This window comes from Falco peregrinus, chromosome 3 (genome assembly GCF_023634155.1).
Source record: "Falco peregrinus isolate bFalPer1 chromosome 3, bFalPer1.pri, whole genome shotgun sequence".
NCBI lineage: Eukaryota > Metazoa > Chordata > Aves > Falconiformes > Falconidae > Falco > Falco peregrinus.
In genome coordinates, this window is record NC_073723.1 from 1,371,166 (window position 1) to 1,387,830 (window position 16,665).

The window sequence follows — 16,665 nt, forward strand, 5'->3', positions numbered from 1 at the left end:
ACAGAATAGGGGCAGCACTCTTGGTGAAAGATCATCAATATTCCCTGACGGCAGCGAACGTTAACAAGTTTTAAAATCGATTTAAGTACCATTTTGCAGGGCTCAAAACCACCTCATTATTACTGTGGCATGAATACCAAGCTGAGAAACAGAAAAGCTTTGAAGCACGACGCTAGGATATAGGAGGGTTTCTTACACCTCTCACAGATGCTGACCATCAACAGGCCAAACTACATGAACCTGGAATGACAATTCTCAAGTGAAACAACTGCAATAGGTGCATCTGACTGCAATCCAATTAATTCAAGAAACAGTACCCACCCATATGAAGAAATGGGTAGTTTCTCAAAATGCTGTTTGCTGTCAAGAGTTATCCAGCCAACACCGATGCATGCACACACAACACAGTGCAAATCAGATGTACTAAGCTACCCTTTGAATTGAGGGCACCTCAGGGATTGTTTACTAATAGTTAAGACAAAGGATAATTAGAAACGCTCTATGAACAGAAAGATCCCAGTCTTGAAGGCACAGTATCTCTATCACAGACACGCCCAACCATGGGCAGGGTTGGGGGAATTTAGAAAAAAAGAAAAAGGGGAAAAAAAAAAAAAAAAAAAGAGAGAGAGACACACACACAAGTAAAAAGACTGGTAGGATTCAGCGTAAAGCAAAAAGAAATCCCACTAAACCATGAACACGTAAGCCTAGTGCCGCAGAAAAGTAACTTACAAGAATATCCTTTTACACAAAACCTCAACGGGTGTAGACATTTTCTTTTCACCGATAACGTTCCTATTTCTGCCTCTTTGTTGCTGCTTTCAGTCCCTGCCAGGGGAGGGAGCCCAGGTTAAAATACATCAGTACATAGCCCAAGGACTCCAAGTCATCTCCGTGAGATTGCTCTACAACAGTATAAAAAAGTGGACTCATTAGGAGTACTGGAAAAACAAAAGACTGTGCAACAAGACTGTCATAAAAAACCTTTGAAAAACAAGGGATAGCTGAGTTACTATGCCCACGATAAACAGTACAAGAAAAAGCCTATCACCCTTGCAATTATTAAAAAAAAAGGTGCTAATTCCTGAGAATTACAGTCGGACCAATTCCCACCCAATCAAGAGATAAGAGGCCAAGCACACTGCGCTGTTAAGTGCCATAAATAAGGATCATACTCTATGCCTCATTAAAGCAACATCTACTTGTGCTAAAATTAAGTGCATCGACACTTTTAATTAAAGTTTTTATTTATTGCTTTCTCCAGCTCGCTGATTCCAAGATGCGTGTTGATGGATGCATAACAGGCGGCTCCTGTTAAGTTTTTATTTTCACGATATGGGATATGTTGGTGAGTTTGAGAGTCTCGCTACTTCTTTGCTAACCCAGAGTCTATTATGTAGACAAGATTGCCTTTCTTCCCAAGGCCCATTAAGAAGTTGTCTGGCTTCACATCTCAGTGGATGAAGTTCTCAGAGTGAACGTATTCAATTCAACTAATCTAGATAAAGAGGAAAAAAAAAACAACAACCATAAATCATTCGAGAGAGACTAGGCATACACTTTTTTCCGTATAAAAACACGAGCAACATTGTCTTAACGATAAAAGAGGTAATGAAACTTTTTATTGCAAAATGTAAGGGCATTAAAGAGAACATAATTCGACAGACAACACATAAACCTCTCCAGCTCTTTCCCCGTGTCTATTTTACATTTGTTTCCAAAAACTTTCTCGGGCGAATTTCTTTTGTCTTTGAGCAGTGCAACAGACGGTTTGCAAACAGCGCAAGTCTGCTTTTTAGAAATCAATTAAAACTTTGTAATCACTTTAGATGGGGCACTTTGTATTTAAGAGAAACAAAACCAATGTTGAGTCTTTTCTTTCATGATAACAGGCCTATTCACCTCTAAATTACAGAAACAACATATTTGGTTCTGATCTCTCAAGGAATCTGAATATTCCAACATACTGCACCGTCAAGATCAACAAAGCAGGTTCCTACCATTTGGTCAGCGAGTAATAGGACTGTCTCGAGACTAAATTTCCTTGAACAAAAACCGAAGAGATCTTCAAGACTCGGTCCAAACGGCTCCATCACCATTCCATTGTAGTCCCCTTCAGCTCCACACCACTTAATTGTGGGAACGCACACTAGAGAAAAAGAAACAGTTTATCCAGTATAACAATTTGATTTATATACAAATCTTCAAGGCTCCTAAGATGAATTCTAAGAGGGTCACGACTGTGACTGTTTGTACTCACAGTGAAGCTCAATATTTGATGCAACCGTCAGCCAAGAAAAAGGTGAAAAACTCACCATCGCTGAACATTTCATCATCTGTAAGCTGCCCACCCTTAGCATAAAGGACTCCAAATTTAAAATTCACAGGTCCCTGAGAAATAAAACCAAATGGTACAGGATAAACAGACAATCAAACAAAAGACCTAAAACAATGTTTCCTTTAAGGACTTTTTTATACATCTTTTGTATACGCCCTACACACGGGAATATACACTTCATACCAGCTCTATTGCATGCTCAAGTAGCAGATACCTAATAATTTACTTTTGATCACAGATTATGAATTTTACGATAGCACTAAGTTGCTCATCTATTAATAGGATATATTATGCCGGTGCTTTAAATGATTTTCCATCTCATATTTGCACAGAAATACCACATTTTTTTACTGCAATAAGCAATCGATACTGAAGTTGTTATAAGTCACTAAGTAAGTGCTAGGAGTGAAAAGTTTACATTTACCTCTTGCTCTTCAAGAGCAAATAAATCCTGTAAACAAATCAATATCTTTAGCACACTGGTACTGAAGACAGCACAAAAACCCCTGGAACATACTCGTATATTTGTTTAATTTCAAAGTAGCCAGTTCAACCCATAAAGACAGCTTATTTTGTAACTGTAACCCTACTCCTCATTACTATCCTGCTACCGAAAGGAACAAACCACTAGCATTTACACCTAACGACTTATTTTTCCAGAAAAGAATAAAAAGCCACAACCAAACCAAAAAAAAGAAGTCGCCTCCTACCTTCTGTATCTCAGGATGAAAAATTTCCCTCGGGCTCTTCCCAAATTTGTCAAGACTCACAGCACTGAAATGCAAACGAAATACTGCTTTATAGGAGAGCAAATATACATTTCAACATTAAACTGCTAACTGGCTGTAGTTAGAACTGATTTCAAAAATAATTGTTCAAAGAGCCTTGCTGACGTGGAATTTTTTGTGGAAGAGCCATTTATTTCCCACAATACTAACCTCTAAGACTTCCTAAACTTCTTTTGGATTTTAAAAACAGAAATAAACCTGATCTCCGTGCAGGGTCCTAGTTAAGTGTACTGCATTTACTTGTAAAGCACAGAATTTTATTCCATCATCCTTCACTTTGGCTTTATACATAATCCTTGTGGGCATTTTAGGAAGACTCAATAACCTATTCTATTTCATAAGCTTCTCTTCTATCTCTTTTAAAATAATTCTGGCATGTCAAATGAAAAACGAGTTGTTCAGCATCAAGTTCACACCCCAAAGATCCACAAGCAAGATCAACTGCCTCAGTCAACAGAAATACCTAATTTATAGCATTTCTTCCTAACTCATGTTTCTACATGACTATTATTTTTGCCCATTTTTTCCCTAGCATGAATTTCTGGAGCTGCGCAGCATGCCACGGAGTGCCAAATGCAGTCTGTCTGAGGCACACTGAGCTGACACGGAGGTCACATCTGATGCACCTTTCCATCATTGCTTATGCTAGGTCACCATGCGGACAGGAGTTCCCATAGTTCCCTTTGAAATTAAAATGCTAGACTTAATTTACAAAAAAGCAGGTTTATCGTGTAACTGAAGTTCTTTGAGATAGTCGGTACCTAGACTCACGCTGGCTGTGAACAGGGTGAAATGGCAAAGGGCTACCAACCAGGCCCAAGGGAAGGCTCAAGGGCTGTAAAAGCTAAAGAATAGTCAGGGAAGGGATTTTAGTCCGAGCCCAAGCAGGCAAAAGGAGATGACATTAGTCCTGCTGCCTGCAGGTGTGTGGGAAAATCACCCTGAGGGGCGGGAATTCGACAAAATTGCGTCCTAACAGAAGCGTAGTATTACGGAAAGCTTTTTTAGGGTAAAATACAGCTATGGCCTTCAGGATGGTTGGCATGCACAGAATCCGTATCACCACAGTGCCCTAAGCAACACCTCCTGGCAGCTCAGCGCACGCGGATAGTGGTGACGGAGGACGGTGCGGAGTGGAGACACCACGGCCAGGCCGTCGTGCTCCCTGCAGGAAAGGGAACCAGGTGGCACCACACAGCCGATAAGCTGCACACCAGCTGGCACACGAAGAATCCAGGAGATGTCTGTGGCTGAGCCAACCGTTATGGTGAAATTACTTTCCTCAGCTGAAATAATCCCATTGTAATACTAACGCACACCTCCACCTCAAAGCTGCCTGCCTCCAAGGTACTACTACACCTCGCTGGGCACACACCACCAGTTAGTAACAACAATATGCATGACCAAAGTCACTCAAGCTCCGCCTAGATGTGATGGAAATGGACCGGTCCTGAACTGAAACGAGTCCAAAGGGGGGGGGGGGCGGGGGGATTGTCTAAACTCCTCGGTTACCCAACTCTGATTCAGTGTTCACAAAGCTAGGTCAAGCTGACTCACTCTCTACAGTTGTTATGCAGGGACTTCTCACCAAGGTAGTCAGCCTTGGGGAGGATGAGAAACAAAGAACAGGCAGTGAAAACAATGCCATTACCTAAGTTATGCAGAAAGAAACCTTCAAGTGAGGAAAGTTCTGGCTACGAGAGGAAACGGGATGATAAAGTGTTGCAATCCACTGACATCAACAGAAAATTAGTTGAAAATAAGACAAAGATAATTGCCTTATTCTTAGCGGGAGATCACAACCTCCAACTCAAACAGCCCCACCAAAGGAGGGCAAAACCCTGCCTGAGGAGCATGCGTAGTTAGCAGAGAACTTCAGCAGTGCTATCTGGGGATACGTACTAATTTGTATTAGAAGCCAGAAACTTGTAACTAATCCTGTGTATGAAAATGAATATGCAATGTACTATGAAGTATAAGAAGTGGACAGATGAAGGGAGAAATTAGGGAAGACTCCATCAGAACTTCTGGGATCCGTCGATGGGCTGAACCTGTCTTCTCCCCCGTAGGGACACCTATCGGGTAAGAGCTCTGTTTTATGCATGCTAAATAACTAACTCATGCTAGCTGTTATTAGCGATTAGAATTCAGTTGTATGTAGTTGTATGTAATTCAAAGCTTGGTTTTGCAGACAGGCCCTATCACTGGCAATCACAAACCTTAAATTGTCACGATTTCCTATTAATAAGGAGTGTTATTCCGTGAACTGTTGGTGCGAGTCCTTTGTGGGCGCTGGCAGTTGCCGGCAGCGGGTAACACATTCAAACAAAGTGGGAAGACCCGCTGAGGGGTCCCCCTAATGCTGCTAGTGTGCCACCCCGAACAAGTCAGTCGATTTGCCCTTCGATCCAGTGGGACTTTTCAGTGAAGGGTCTGACAGACTGGTCGGGAACAAGGGTCTCAGCTTTCCTGGGGCACTAACAGACAGATCAAACACCTTGGGTTGAGAGGATTGCATACTGCTGCTCCCCCCCCCCCCCCCCCCCTTCACGTGACAACGTGGCACACACCTTGGGAGAAGCAGGGAACGAGGTCTGAAAGAAGCCTGCACTTTCCTCGGTAGAGTAGTGGAGCATCAAAGGATGGAACACACGAGGGCACTTCAGCAAAGGAGTTACGAGTCTAGTTAACAGAAGACAGTTCCTCCACCCTGGGATGCCTGACCAAAAATGTATATGTGGGTGAGAGTGGAGGGAGAGGCTGCGTTAAGGCGGATGCCTAGGAAGAGGTATTTCAGCACTGGTGGGCAGACACAGAAGATCAGGTGCTCACGCAGGTACAACATGCAGTACTGACAACTGGGAACACTACTCAAGCCAGTACTGTAGGAGCTAGAAGACAACACTTAGCTCATCTTGATGAAAGAGATCTGAAGTGTTTCCCACTCACCATCTTGCCACTCCAACCAAGCCACAGCTCAGGAAATCAGAATTAAGACGCAAGGCTCAATGGACCTGCTAGCCCCTCTGGCAAATTCAGTGGTCTGGGACCTCTCACGCATCTTGTACAGGTGTTGGAAAATCCAGATCTGATGGTACTGACTTCACATCCCAACGCACGCACTGTTCCCAGAACTCTCCTCTCACATCAGGACTGGCAGTGTTATCCCACGTACCAGCTGCAAGCAAGCAAGAGGCATTTGCTCATACTCTACAGTGACCAAAGGTTCTGAAGACACGCAGACTGCAAAGTCAGGACAGCATTACTGTTTGACTGCAACACTACCAGAATCGTTCCCAGTTTGTACTGAAGTACAACAGTAAGTCGCAACATGTAAAAAAATGCAGAGGAGAGGTTTATGTAGCCAAGGACCACTTACTCCAACTTGTAACTGATCCATCAACTGAAATCTATGAATCAGGTATCCATTAACACACACAAAGCAAACGTAGGAAGACGCAAGTTTAGGCTTAAAGGTCAAGTCAGCGGAGCCTTCCCTGGAGAGAGGCTCTTTCCTCTAACCAGCTCGTCCCACTGTCGGCCTCCTAGGATTTAAAGATGCAACCAAAGTCAAGTTTTGCCAGACCAGCTGCTTGATTTCTAGTAGGAAAAGCCCGTTCACTCAGCAGCTTTGCTCCTGAAATGCATCGATGAGTCCTTGTCCCAATTTCAGAGGGACCGGGCAAAGACTTGCCTCGCAAAAGTACCGAGTATAATATATATGCACACACACACAGAGGAGCTTGTCTGATCTGCCAGTGTAATACATTTGTGTCCTATAAACTCTTCAAGAGTTTGTGGTGTTTAAAACGCTGTGAATTCAGCCGTCCCTTGTTCCCATGAATATCGTAGCAGGCATACGGTGATGGAAAGGCTGTGAGAGCATCTGTCCAAGAATGGCAGAATAGCATCTTACCGTGTCCGTCGGCTTCTGGAGTCACACGATTGGCAGCTTTATCCAAGCATTGTTTAAACGGCTTGTGCTCTACGTCCTGCTGCTGTTTTCCTGTTACATCCGTGGCATCGACGCTCAAATCTGAAAGCAGCGAGCAAGGAAAGCGGTCTATGAACACACAAGTGTTATGGCCTGTGACAAGCCGAGGAAATGAAAAGACAGAATCTTTCAGCCAGCAGGGTAAGAACGTGCCAAACTGGGAGAGCGTGTACGGCTAGGGTCAAGTGACCGACGGAGTAAAACGCAAGGTGCCGCACGCTAAATGGCCCTCCCAGGTACAGGGTTTGGTTTGGTGTCCCAGAAGGACCGTTTCCAACTTCCAAGAAAGCGTTACCCTGAAAGGTAGACGCGCTTAAGGCAAAAAGCCAAAAGCAAACCCCTCAAAGCCCAGAACCATGTTCAGGAACACAGGAGTTAAGCCTAAAATTGGTTGAAAGCTGCCTCCTACCTCTTCCCCCGCCACCTCTCCCCCTTCAACATCAGCACATTTCCTTGTGATCCCTTTTCACAAAAAGATTGAGGCCTGTGGTATCAGCTCGGTACCGAAGCACCACGATGCGCTTGCTGGCTACATGCTCTCTTAGAAGGCTGACAGCTTCTCCACACACAACAGCCGAGGATTCCAGCCTCTCTGGCCTTCCCACGCCCTGTGAAATGTGAGGAAGGCAAAGACCGATAACATCTCGGGGGGGTCAGGAGGAAGTCAAGATGCACTACATTTAGAGCCCAACGCATTACCCAAAGGAATTACCACAACTGAACAAGAGGCAGGAAAGATCGCTAGACAGGCGGATAACATGCACGGCAGTAACATACCTGAAGGACTTCCAGTCACTTCATCCCGCAATTTCTTTTTTAATTTAGTTAAAGGGTAATCAGATTCTTAACGCTCATTCTGCTTTTGTAACTTCTGGAGAAAGGCTAACATGTGGCAGTGGCATTACAGGACAAAGCAGGTACTGGAAACAGGTGCTGGCTCGACGCCACGTTTTAAAACTTTACACGACAAAGCAAGACAACCCAATTTGCTGCATCTTAGCCCAAGCCCCTCAGTACAATGGTTCACCAGAAGCCTCTCAGTACTTTTCTTTTGCATGTTGGGAATACCTTACTCAATGTGATAATACAGTATGGAGAAAAAAACAAAGTTTACATCACTTTGGGCAAAGATTCCTATATCCATTTTAAAATGCAGGATTTTGCACAGAAATAAACCAGGTCTAAGCTCCTGCCCAAATCTTGCCAAAGTGCTTGGGGGTCTTTTACAGCCTCAAGCTTTCACCATTCACCTCAAATCTCAAAAGAAAGCAAGCATCCTGATCGGCACAGAGCCCAGCTGCAGATTCAGCGCTCGAAAGAAAACTGCCAACCACCTGCAGCAGCTTATACTTTCTTAGAGAAAAAAAATCTTCCACTACCACCAGCATTGCTTCACCTTAGCTCGTGACCTACCACAGCAGTGTATGATAAGACATCAGGCAACAGAGCTGCACCTATGAATTCATACTGTCCAGCACAGCGTTTTAACTGTGCCGCTGACTAATCAAGCGGGTCTTAACTGGTCTGTGGTTCCATTTCACCATCTAGGTTTCAAGGTCACTTTGGGACTCCTGCTACAGTGTAGAAATAGATGTTATTTCTCTTGCAAAAACACAAAGAAATTGTCCAACGAGAACATTCAGAGGCACAGCAAACCCAAAACACTGGATCAGGGGCTGCTTTCCCCCAGCCATTGACACAGAGCCCTTGTAATTGTCATATTGCACACACACTGCTGAATTACTGCAGCTAGATACTGGGTGTATCCTTTATTACGATTTCCAGGAAAATACTAATTTAGAACCAGTGTCAAATTCTAGGCTTACAGGACAGCCTTTCTGACAGCCAAATTCAAATGCCTACACTCAAGCAAAGCTGGTGGCTGGGGGGGGTGGGGTGGGGTGGGGTGTGTTTAATCTGCTTCACACTGAATGTGTAAGATGTGCTGCCAGATGCAGAGAGATCAGGAAGGAAGCAGAGAGGAAGAATCCCTCTCAAAAGGGCAAGGAGATGCTACAAGAGCTCCAGGCGAAGGAGACAAAGCTGCAGAATCAGGTGGTCTCATTTCCTTCACCAAAACACAACCCCAGGTTTAGAAAAACAATGACCTTGAACCACAAGAAGCACCACACCTGAGTTATTCTCCATAACAGTATAAATCAATTTGCAAACTCTCAGCAGCAGTATGACTTTCTTTTCAGGCGAATACATTTTCTGCGGGGTCACAAACTTTCAACATCCACGTAGTCTGGTGTTGGAACAAACACGCCCAGTTCCTGAGGACTCCTCTGCCGCACCACCTGAAGGTTTTCCTTCGGTTGTTTCCAAGAACCATCTGCAGTATGAAACTCTTTCAACATCGCTTCAATATGGCTCTTCAACGGCTTCAGAATGCACTTATGCATGGCCTTCTCCAGGACAACACCTGCAACGGGAAAACACAAGTTGAGCCGTCTTCCTCCTCTAGAGCAGAGCCAGCAGTAACATAACCACTCCCAAGAGACACTGCAGAGCAAGACCTACTTGCTAAGGCTCAGTTATTATAGAAGCTGAGTCTCCAGATGTTTGTCAACAAGAAAATAAAAGGCAGAACAGAATCTGTATTCCATTTTCATTTCTGACAACGTGGGAAGTACAAAAAAACCCACAAAGGCAGGCTACAGATTGTCACAACAACAACAACAAACAAAAAAAGAAAAAAAAAAACCAAAACAAAGCAGCAAGCAGGCAGCAGCTCCAGTTAGTTGGCCAGAAGTGCCCCAGTTTTATTTTACTTTGAGCTTAGACTTTAATTCTGAAACTTGAAGCATAACACAGTCAGAACCCTAACTTTTGTCTGCTTTGGCATCTTTTTTTGCATGGTTTCCATCAGAAACTATAACTCACCCAAGGTCTCGTAAAACTTGGCTCACCTTTAAGATCTTTATGATGCTGGACAGATTACGGGCACTAAACTATAAGTGAAAACCAAGCTGTGTTTATCCAGCTTCAGATTTCATCATGCAAGCTTATATACAGCTCTGTCATCAAGTCTGAAGTTCTTTGTTTGGCAGTAGTGTGCACATGGCACAGTAACCTCTCAGTTGTTTTTCTTTTATTCTTGTTTTACTCGAGGTTTTCTTTAACAGTCAGTCTCCATTTCCAAGGTACAGAACACATCAACAGAGAAAGCTCTTTGGTAAATCCTTCCTTTGAAAACCTTTATAAGTGAATTTCCTCTTCCACTCAGCCTCCCTACGACAACATAGCTTACATTAATAATTAGCTTATATCCATTATTTGTACTGCAGCGAACCGCCACAAGCACAATAGAACCCAAGGACCCTTCAGCCTGGCCACAGCACAAACACCCTGGCGATGGGGCAGGACCAGAGCCCAGACTAGGCAGATGTATTAGGGGAGCACAGGGACCGAGAGGAGAAAGAGGAGAGGCCGTGTCACTACTAGATCACACATTTGTACAGGCTAACAGTGGACATCCCTGCTGCTAGTGGCAACTCAAAGTTTCGTTAAACCTCATGCCCTTTCCAGGTTCTTTCCCTGTTCGTACATGTTTCTCCTAGATCAGTCTCTTTTTTTTCTCCCCCCGGCCTGCCCTTTTTGGGGGTGTTTTTTTAGAGACGTTTCAGGCTCTTCCTAAGGCTTGGGATTTACACACACACACGCTCCCCTCCAAATAAACATTACCTACTACTTTTGTTTTCTTGCTTTTGCTTTATGTTTTCATTTATTTTATCCCTGTGTTCCACCAATTTTCCTTTTGTGCCTTCAGACTGCTCTTTCTCATACAAACACGCCCTTCACACACTCCTCACCTTACGGTGTCTTTGCTTCACATGTAGCATTTATTCTGTACTTGTCTGGCACACAATTCCCAGATGTCCAACCCTACTGAGGGCTCCCATCTCCCCTGTCCCAATTCTGCTGGGGCTTTGGTAGCTTCTCTTGCTATTTTCCCCTTCCGAGATCCTGACGGAGGTGGCAAAGCCATGTCTCCTTCATTCCCAGACGCTTCAAACACATCTAGGTGCTCTCTCATGGAGCCTGCAAAAAGGTGGAAAGAGTGAATGTGAGGAGCAGCGCTTGCCCTCTGATCTTCTATTTGTCTATAGCCACCAGTAAAGGCATAACCAGTCTGACACATGGTCTTGATGGCCTCACACAGCATGAAGGGCAGATCTAGCTTCCCACCAGACCAGAGCCACCAACTATACATAACAAGTGGCAACATTTCAAATGACTGATCTTGGTAGAACCACACAATCACCATTGACAGCACTACCAAACCCAGCCAGGAAAGCAGAAGCTTCACCCTTCTGCACAGTGATAGAAACTGCCTCTCCCTGCTATCAGAGCCATCCTCAGGGCTCACAGGGCAGAAATATTTTTCCACCAAGAAAAATGCACAAATCTCACCCATTGGTATGTTAGCTAGCGGAATTTCTAGAGCAGGAGTCCTCAAACTACGGCCCGCAGGCCAGATACAGCCCCCCAGGGTCCTCAGTCCGGCCCCCGGTATTTGCAGAAACATCCCCCCCCGCCCCCGCCAGGGGTTGGGGGGGAACCAAGCAGCCGCAGAATCTGCCTGCCACTTCATCTGCACGCCAGCCCCCTGTTTAAAAAAGTTTCAGGACCCCTGTTCTAGAGGGTACACATAGTTCCTTGATAGCTTCACTGATTTTTATTTTATTTTCTTTTTTTTACAGTTCAGCTTGCTTCCTTTATTTATACTGCCTGTTCAGTTTTTTTAAAGAGTGAAAACGTGAAGGCTTTTGTAACTTCTGGAGAAAGGCTAACATGTGGCAGTGGCACTACAGTCAGAATTCAAGTACCACAACCACGGCAAAGCTGTGCCTTGCCAAGTGACTTCCAAAGCAGGCTCTCGAGCCTGTCAACAAGACAGTCAAGTCTGGAGTCCCAAGGGAACTCTGTGCCAGCTCTGGCAGTGCGACTGAGCTCTCTGACCAAGTACACTGCCGTACAGAAATGTAAGGGGGTTGAAACCTCAGGTTCATTTACAAACTAGAAAAATAACGCTACCTGACTGGACGCGCTGGTTCAAGCGCCCAGCAGGCCCGGCTGCGTAACCACGAGGCACCAGCAATTCCTCGCGCTTGCCCTTTGTAATACTTTGTACAGAAAGACAGCAGCCCCGCTTGCCCTTTGTAATACTTTGTACAGAAAGACAGCAGCCGCGGGGGCGGGGGGGAATTTCCGCCGCCGGCTTTCTTTTTCGTCGTGCCCGCTCGCAGGGGCTGAAGAGGCTCCTGAGCCGCGCCCCTGCGCCAGCGTTACCGCAGGCCCCAAGGCAGCCCCTGCGGCCCCAGCCCGCTGCCACGGCCCCGGCCGGCGGCTGGGGGAAAGACAAAGCCCCGCGCAGAGCTGCGGCGGCTGCCCGGGCACCCGGAGGCGGCGGGGGGGCGGCAGGGCGCCGCGGGCCGACCCCCCTCCCGGGCCCCGCCGCCGCTCCTCGCCTCCTCGCTGAGGCAGCGGCGCAGCTCCGAGTAAAAAAAAGGCAGCACCGTGAGCAGCCCGCGGAGCACCGCCACTGCCGGGGAGACGAGAACCGCCGGCAGCCCCGCCGCGCCCGGGCCGTCCTCCCGCCTCAGCCCGCCCGCCGCCGGCACCAGGCGCTCCCTGCCGCGGCCGAGCGCCGGCCCGCCACGTCCCCCCCGGCCGGCCGCTGCCCGACGGGGAGGCCCGGGCCCGCCCGCTCACCCAGCGCGCCGCCGCACGGCCCGGCCCGAAAGCCTTCCAGGCTCCCGGGGAAGCCCCGCACCGCCGCAGCCGCGCCGGGGCGCCGCGTGGCCGGAAATTAAACCCGCCTGCCGGGGCCGGGCCGGGCCCGCCGCCGGCCACGGGCATGCCCACGGTCCCGGGGGGGGTTGCCCCTGTGGGCCCTGCCGCCCTCCCCCCCCCGCTATAGCCCCTGTCTTGCCCCTCCAGCCCCCTGCCCCTCCCGGCCCCCCTCTGCCCACACCCGCACCCCCATCCCTCCCCAAAACTGTGCCTGCCCGGAGAGCCCCCCCCGCTCACTCCGTGCGCCCCCCCCCGTGTCCCCCGCCCCCCTGCCTCCTCCGACCACCTGCCCCCCCGCGCCCCCGTGCACCCCCGCCCCCCTGCCCCCTCAGCCTTTACAGCCCCGGTTTGCTCCCTCATAGCCCCTATAGCCCCTCCTAACCCCTATAGCCCCCATCCTGTCCCCCCCGCCCCCTCACCACTTGCCTGCTCCAGGGGGGTGGGGCAGCCCCCCCGGGCTGTTTGCTGCTGGGGAGGCACCGGGGGGGGGATCGCTCGCACGCCCCCCCCCCGCCCCCCCGCCCGGGACAGCGGTGCCGGGGGGGGGGCTTGGGGTGTGTGAGAAACTATGGACTAGGGTATTGTTTATTAAGATTTATGTTAAGCCCAATGTAAAGGTCAGACAGTGTGAGAAACTATGCACTAGGGTATTGTTTATAAAGATTTATGTTAGGCCCAATGTAAAGGTCAGACAGCAAAAGATATAAACAGCCACAAGATACCGCTTGTGCAAGATAAGATAACCACCAGATGTCCAGGAACCGACAGAAACAGGACAAACTACCCCATATAAGGACATATGAGTGAGGGGTCAAGTATGGGACAAAGGAGGAAGACTTCTTACTTCGGCCTCAACGACCACCAGAAGGCAGAAAACGACCCCCTAACAACAACTGAAGCATGCGCAGAGTACCTCCACTACCTCATGAACACGGGAGTAAAGATGTATAAAAAGGGACTGTTTGAACTGCTCAGGACGGCAGTTGGCGGAGCGTAGACTCCCCTGTCGTCCAGCGCTGGTTTTGCTCATATTCTACTTGCTATAATTAATAAAATTTTAATTGGATTATGATCCGTTGTGGTCTCAATTTATAACAGGGTGTGTGTGTCAGTGCCGCCCCCGGCCCCCTTACCGTGTCCGCCGTCCTGGGCCCCCCCTTACCTGGGGAGGGGGCTCGACCTGGGCCCTCTGTGGACCCACCAGCAGGAACTGGGAGTATAGAGGAACGGGCTGGGGGCACAGCTGCCCTATGGCCCCCCCAGCCCCATGGCCCCCCCATGGGCTCCCCCACGAGGCCCCTGTGCCTCCCATCCACCCCAGATGCCCCCCAAGCCCCCCAGAGGACCTTGTGCCCTCCAACCAGCCCCCCAGCCGCTGCCAAGGCCCCTGCATAGTCACTGCACCCCCCAGCTCACCTAAAGGACCTAAGTCCCTTCCCAGCAACACTACTGCCCCCCCAGAGGCCCCTGTACCCCCCACCTGCCCGCCAAGTCCCTCCAGAGGCCCTTATGCCCCCCCAGGCCCTCAAATAGCCTTATGGCCCCCCCAGAGGCCCCAGAAGCCCCTAGGCCCCCTCACTAAGGCCCCTATGCCTCCCCAGACCCCCATGGGCTCCCCAAAACCCCCAGAGGCTCCTGTGCCCCCCCCCCAGAGCCCCCTATCCCTCCCAAGCCCCCCCAGGCACCTGTGCCGCCCCCCGAGGCCCCTATGCCTTCCTAGGGGCAGGGAAGACTCTATGGCCCCTCCAAGCCTCCCCAGAGGCCCCTGTGCCCCCCCCTCCGGCACCAACGAGCACCACGGGCCCCCCCAGAGGAACTTGTGGCCCACAACCAGGCCCCAGGACACTTCTGTTTGTGGTTCTCACTTTGCCCTGGTAGCCATGTGAAGCACACCACAACAGTTGTGCTACCTACTTTCTGGGGTGAAATGGGGAGAAGCTGACATTTGCACTCGGCCGCAGCCAAAATGCTCCACGGCACCACCCATGCACAGCTCCACCAGAGAAGGTGCCAGGAAGGATTTCTGTTTGTGGTTCTCGCTGTGCCCTGGTAGCCATGTGAAGTTGCCTTCTCACCAGGAATAACCTCTGTGAGGAGCGCGAGCTTCCGCAGAGATAACTCACCAACATCCAGCTGGAAGACAGGTCTTCAAACGGCGTACACCTCTTCCTCACCTTGGAATCGCTCTTGGACCGTAGCAAAGGTCCCGAGTCCTGTGACCAGGACCCCTGCCCAGGAAAACGGCACAAAGGCTGACCACAGGGAAGAGCGAAACTCTATCACGTGCCAAATGCTTTCTCAGACTAGATCTGGGCACGCTTTCGCTCCTGGTTGACCAAGAAGCTGGAATTGCTGCGATTCACAGCTCCACCGACGCTCAATAGCAGAGTCTCACCTGGGTCACCAGAAAATGATCCCGTAAAGGCGGTCACGGTGAAAAACCCTCTCAGACCTGATGTGAAGTTTCAGAAGGCAGGCATTCTTTATGACAGCGCTGGGAGCACGGGGGAGTGTCACCTCTGAGCACGCTCACCAAGTTACTCGAGGGTACACATTACATACAGCAGAGTACTTGCACGCTCATAGTGCATCACACACGCACACTCTACCGACTTGTCTCCTCTTGTGGCCAGAACTTCCCCGCTCAGAGGCTTTTTTGTGCATCACTCCAGAGAATGAAGTTCTTTTCCCCATCCGCTCTTTGTTCCGTGCCCTTCCCAAGGCTGACTCCCCAGATCAGTCATCCCTTTGTTCATCACTTCCAGCAACTTTAGAGAGGTAGCTTAGCTAAACTTTGTGCCTAGATTTCTTTCACATAGAGCCAAACACGATATTAGAGCTTGGAAACTGGGGAGTTTAGACATCTGGTCCCGTTGCTGAGCCAGCAACCTTCCCTGAACAGATTCCTTGGACAGAAAGGTATATACAGTGCTATCTATACAGTGCCATCAAAACCTTCCCCTGCATACCATGGCTGTCCCTAAAATCCTTCCATCGAGCACCCCAGTCATGCCTAAGGGCCTCCCCATTGCCCCCATCCCATTCCCAATTTCTTCCCTCAAGCCACCCCCCACCCCGCACCCCAGCTCGTTTCTAAAATCCTCCCCCGTGCCTCTCGGACTGTCCCCCAACTATTTCCCCTGTGCCCCCAACCCCAGCAGTCCATCTCTACAATCCTTCCCCCACCCCCCTCCTTTGCCCCCACAACCTTCCCCCTGTACCCCCATCCCACCCTGAGAACCTTCCTCAACACCCCAACCACCCCCCTCCGTCGGGCCCTGCAGTGATTCCACTTGCCCCCAGCCTGGCCCTAGCATCCTTCCCCTCACTCCCCTCCTGTCCCTAAAGCCCTTCCCCCCAGACCCTCACGGCCATTCCTAGACTCCTTTCCCCCGACCCCACACTTTCTCCCGTCACTCTTTATCCCCAGCCCCTGCCGGTCATGCCCTACACTCCTTCCCACAGCCCCCCCTCCACTCTGTCCCTAAAATCGTTCCCCTGCCCCCCGGCAGCCCCTAAAACCCTCCCTGGAACCCCCCTCTCACTACCTACAGGCCTCCCCCGACCCCTCGGTCCGTCACTAAATCCATCCCCCCCCCGCCCCCCCAGGCCTGCTAGAGACTCCTTCCCCCCACCCCCCGGTCCGTCCCTGAAATCTCTCCCCCGGCCCCACGGTCTGTCCCCAACAGCCCCCCCGGCCCCAGCAGGGCTGGCTCTTTACCATCGCGGTGGGAAAGGCGCTCAGG

At 49.4% G+C, this 16,665-nt stretch overlaps 1 protein-coding gene and 1 long non-coding RNA gene across 8 annotated transcripts; one reads left to right on the plus strand and one right to left on the minus strand.

Moving 5' to 3' along the window:
* Nucleotides 1–1,319: 1,319 nt before the first annotated feature.
* LOC114013536 (casein kinase I-like) lies at nucleotides 1,320–12,971 on the minus strand. Of its 7 annotated transcripts, none has more exons than XM_055799983.1 (5): nucleotides 7,530–7,935; nucleotides 3,049–3,112; nucleotides 2,316–2,391; nucleotides 2,001–2,149; nucleotides 1,320–1,498 (listed from the first exon to the last, which is right to left on the minus strand). In XM_055799983.1, exons 1-5 carry the CDS (start codon nucleotides 7,559–7,561, stop codon nucleotides 1,490–1,492), a joined length of 330 nt encoding a protein of 109 aa, XP_055655958.1. In that variant the 5' UTR covers nucleotides 7,562–7,935; the 3' UTR covers nucleotides 1,320–1,489. The 7 variants fall into 7 exon arrangements, 2 of the variants coding, with proteins under 2 accessions (XP_055655958.1, XP_055655957.1); XM_055799982.1 differs by lacking the exon at nucleotides 1,320–1,498 and adding an exon at nucleotides 1,561–1,788 and having other exon boundaries at nucleotides 7,530–7,964; XR_008746511.1 differs by lacking the exons at nucleotides 1,320–1,498; nucleotides 7,530–7,935 and adding exons at nucleotides 7,043–7,162; nucleotides 12,839–12,971 and having other exon boundaries at nucleotides 1,800–2,149.
* Nucleotides 2,326–3,779, plus strand: LOC129784134 (uncharacterized). The gene is made up of 2 exons (XR_008746516.1): nucleotides 2,326–2,411; nucleotides 3,659–3,779. It is a non-coding gene; the product is annotated as an uncharacterized LOC129784134 (long non-coding RNA).
* Nucleotides 12,972–16,665: the final 3,694 nt, after the last annotated feature.

What these genes read in the sequence shown, in the direction of transcription:
- LOC114013536 (XM_055799982.1), bottom strand. Translation starts at nt 7,561, where the DNA reads ATGTTGAAGGGGGAGAGGTGGCGGGGGAAGAG. An exon ending in GAGAGGTGGCGGGGGAAGAG is followed by an intron (nt 3,113 to 7,529) that starts GTAGGAGGCAGC and finishes TTTGCATTTCAG; the next exon opens with TGCTGTGAGTCTTGACAAAT. An exon ending in TGATGAAATGTTCAGCGATG is followed by an intron (nt 2,150 to 2,315) that starts GTGAGTTTTTCA and finishes CTTTTTCTCTAG; the next exon opens with TGTGCGTTCCCACAATTAAG.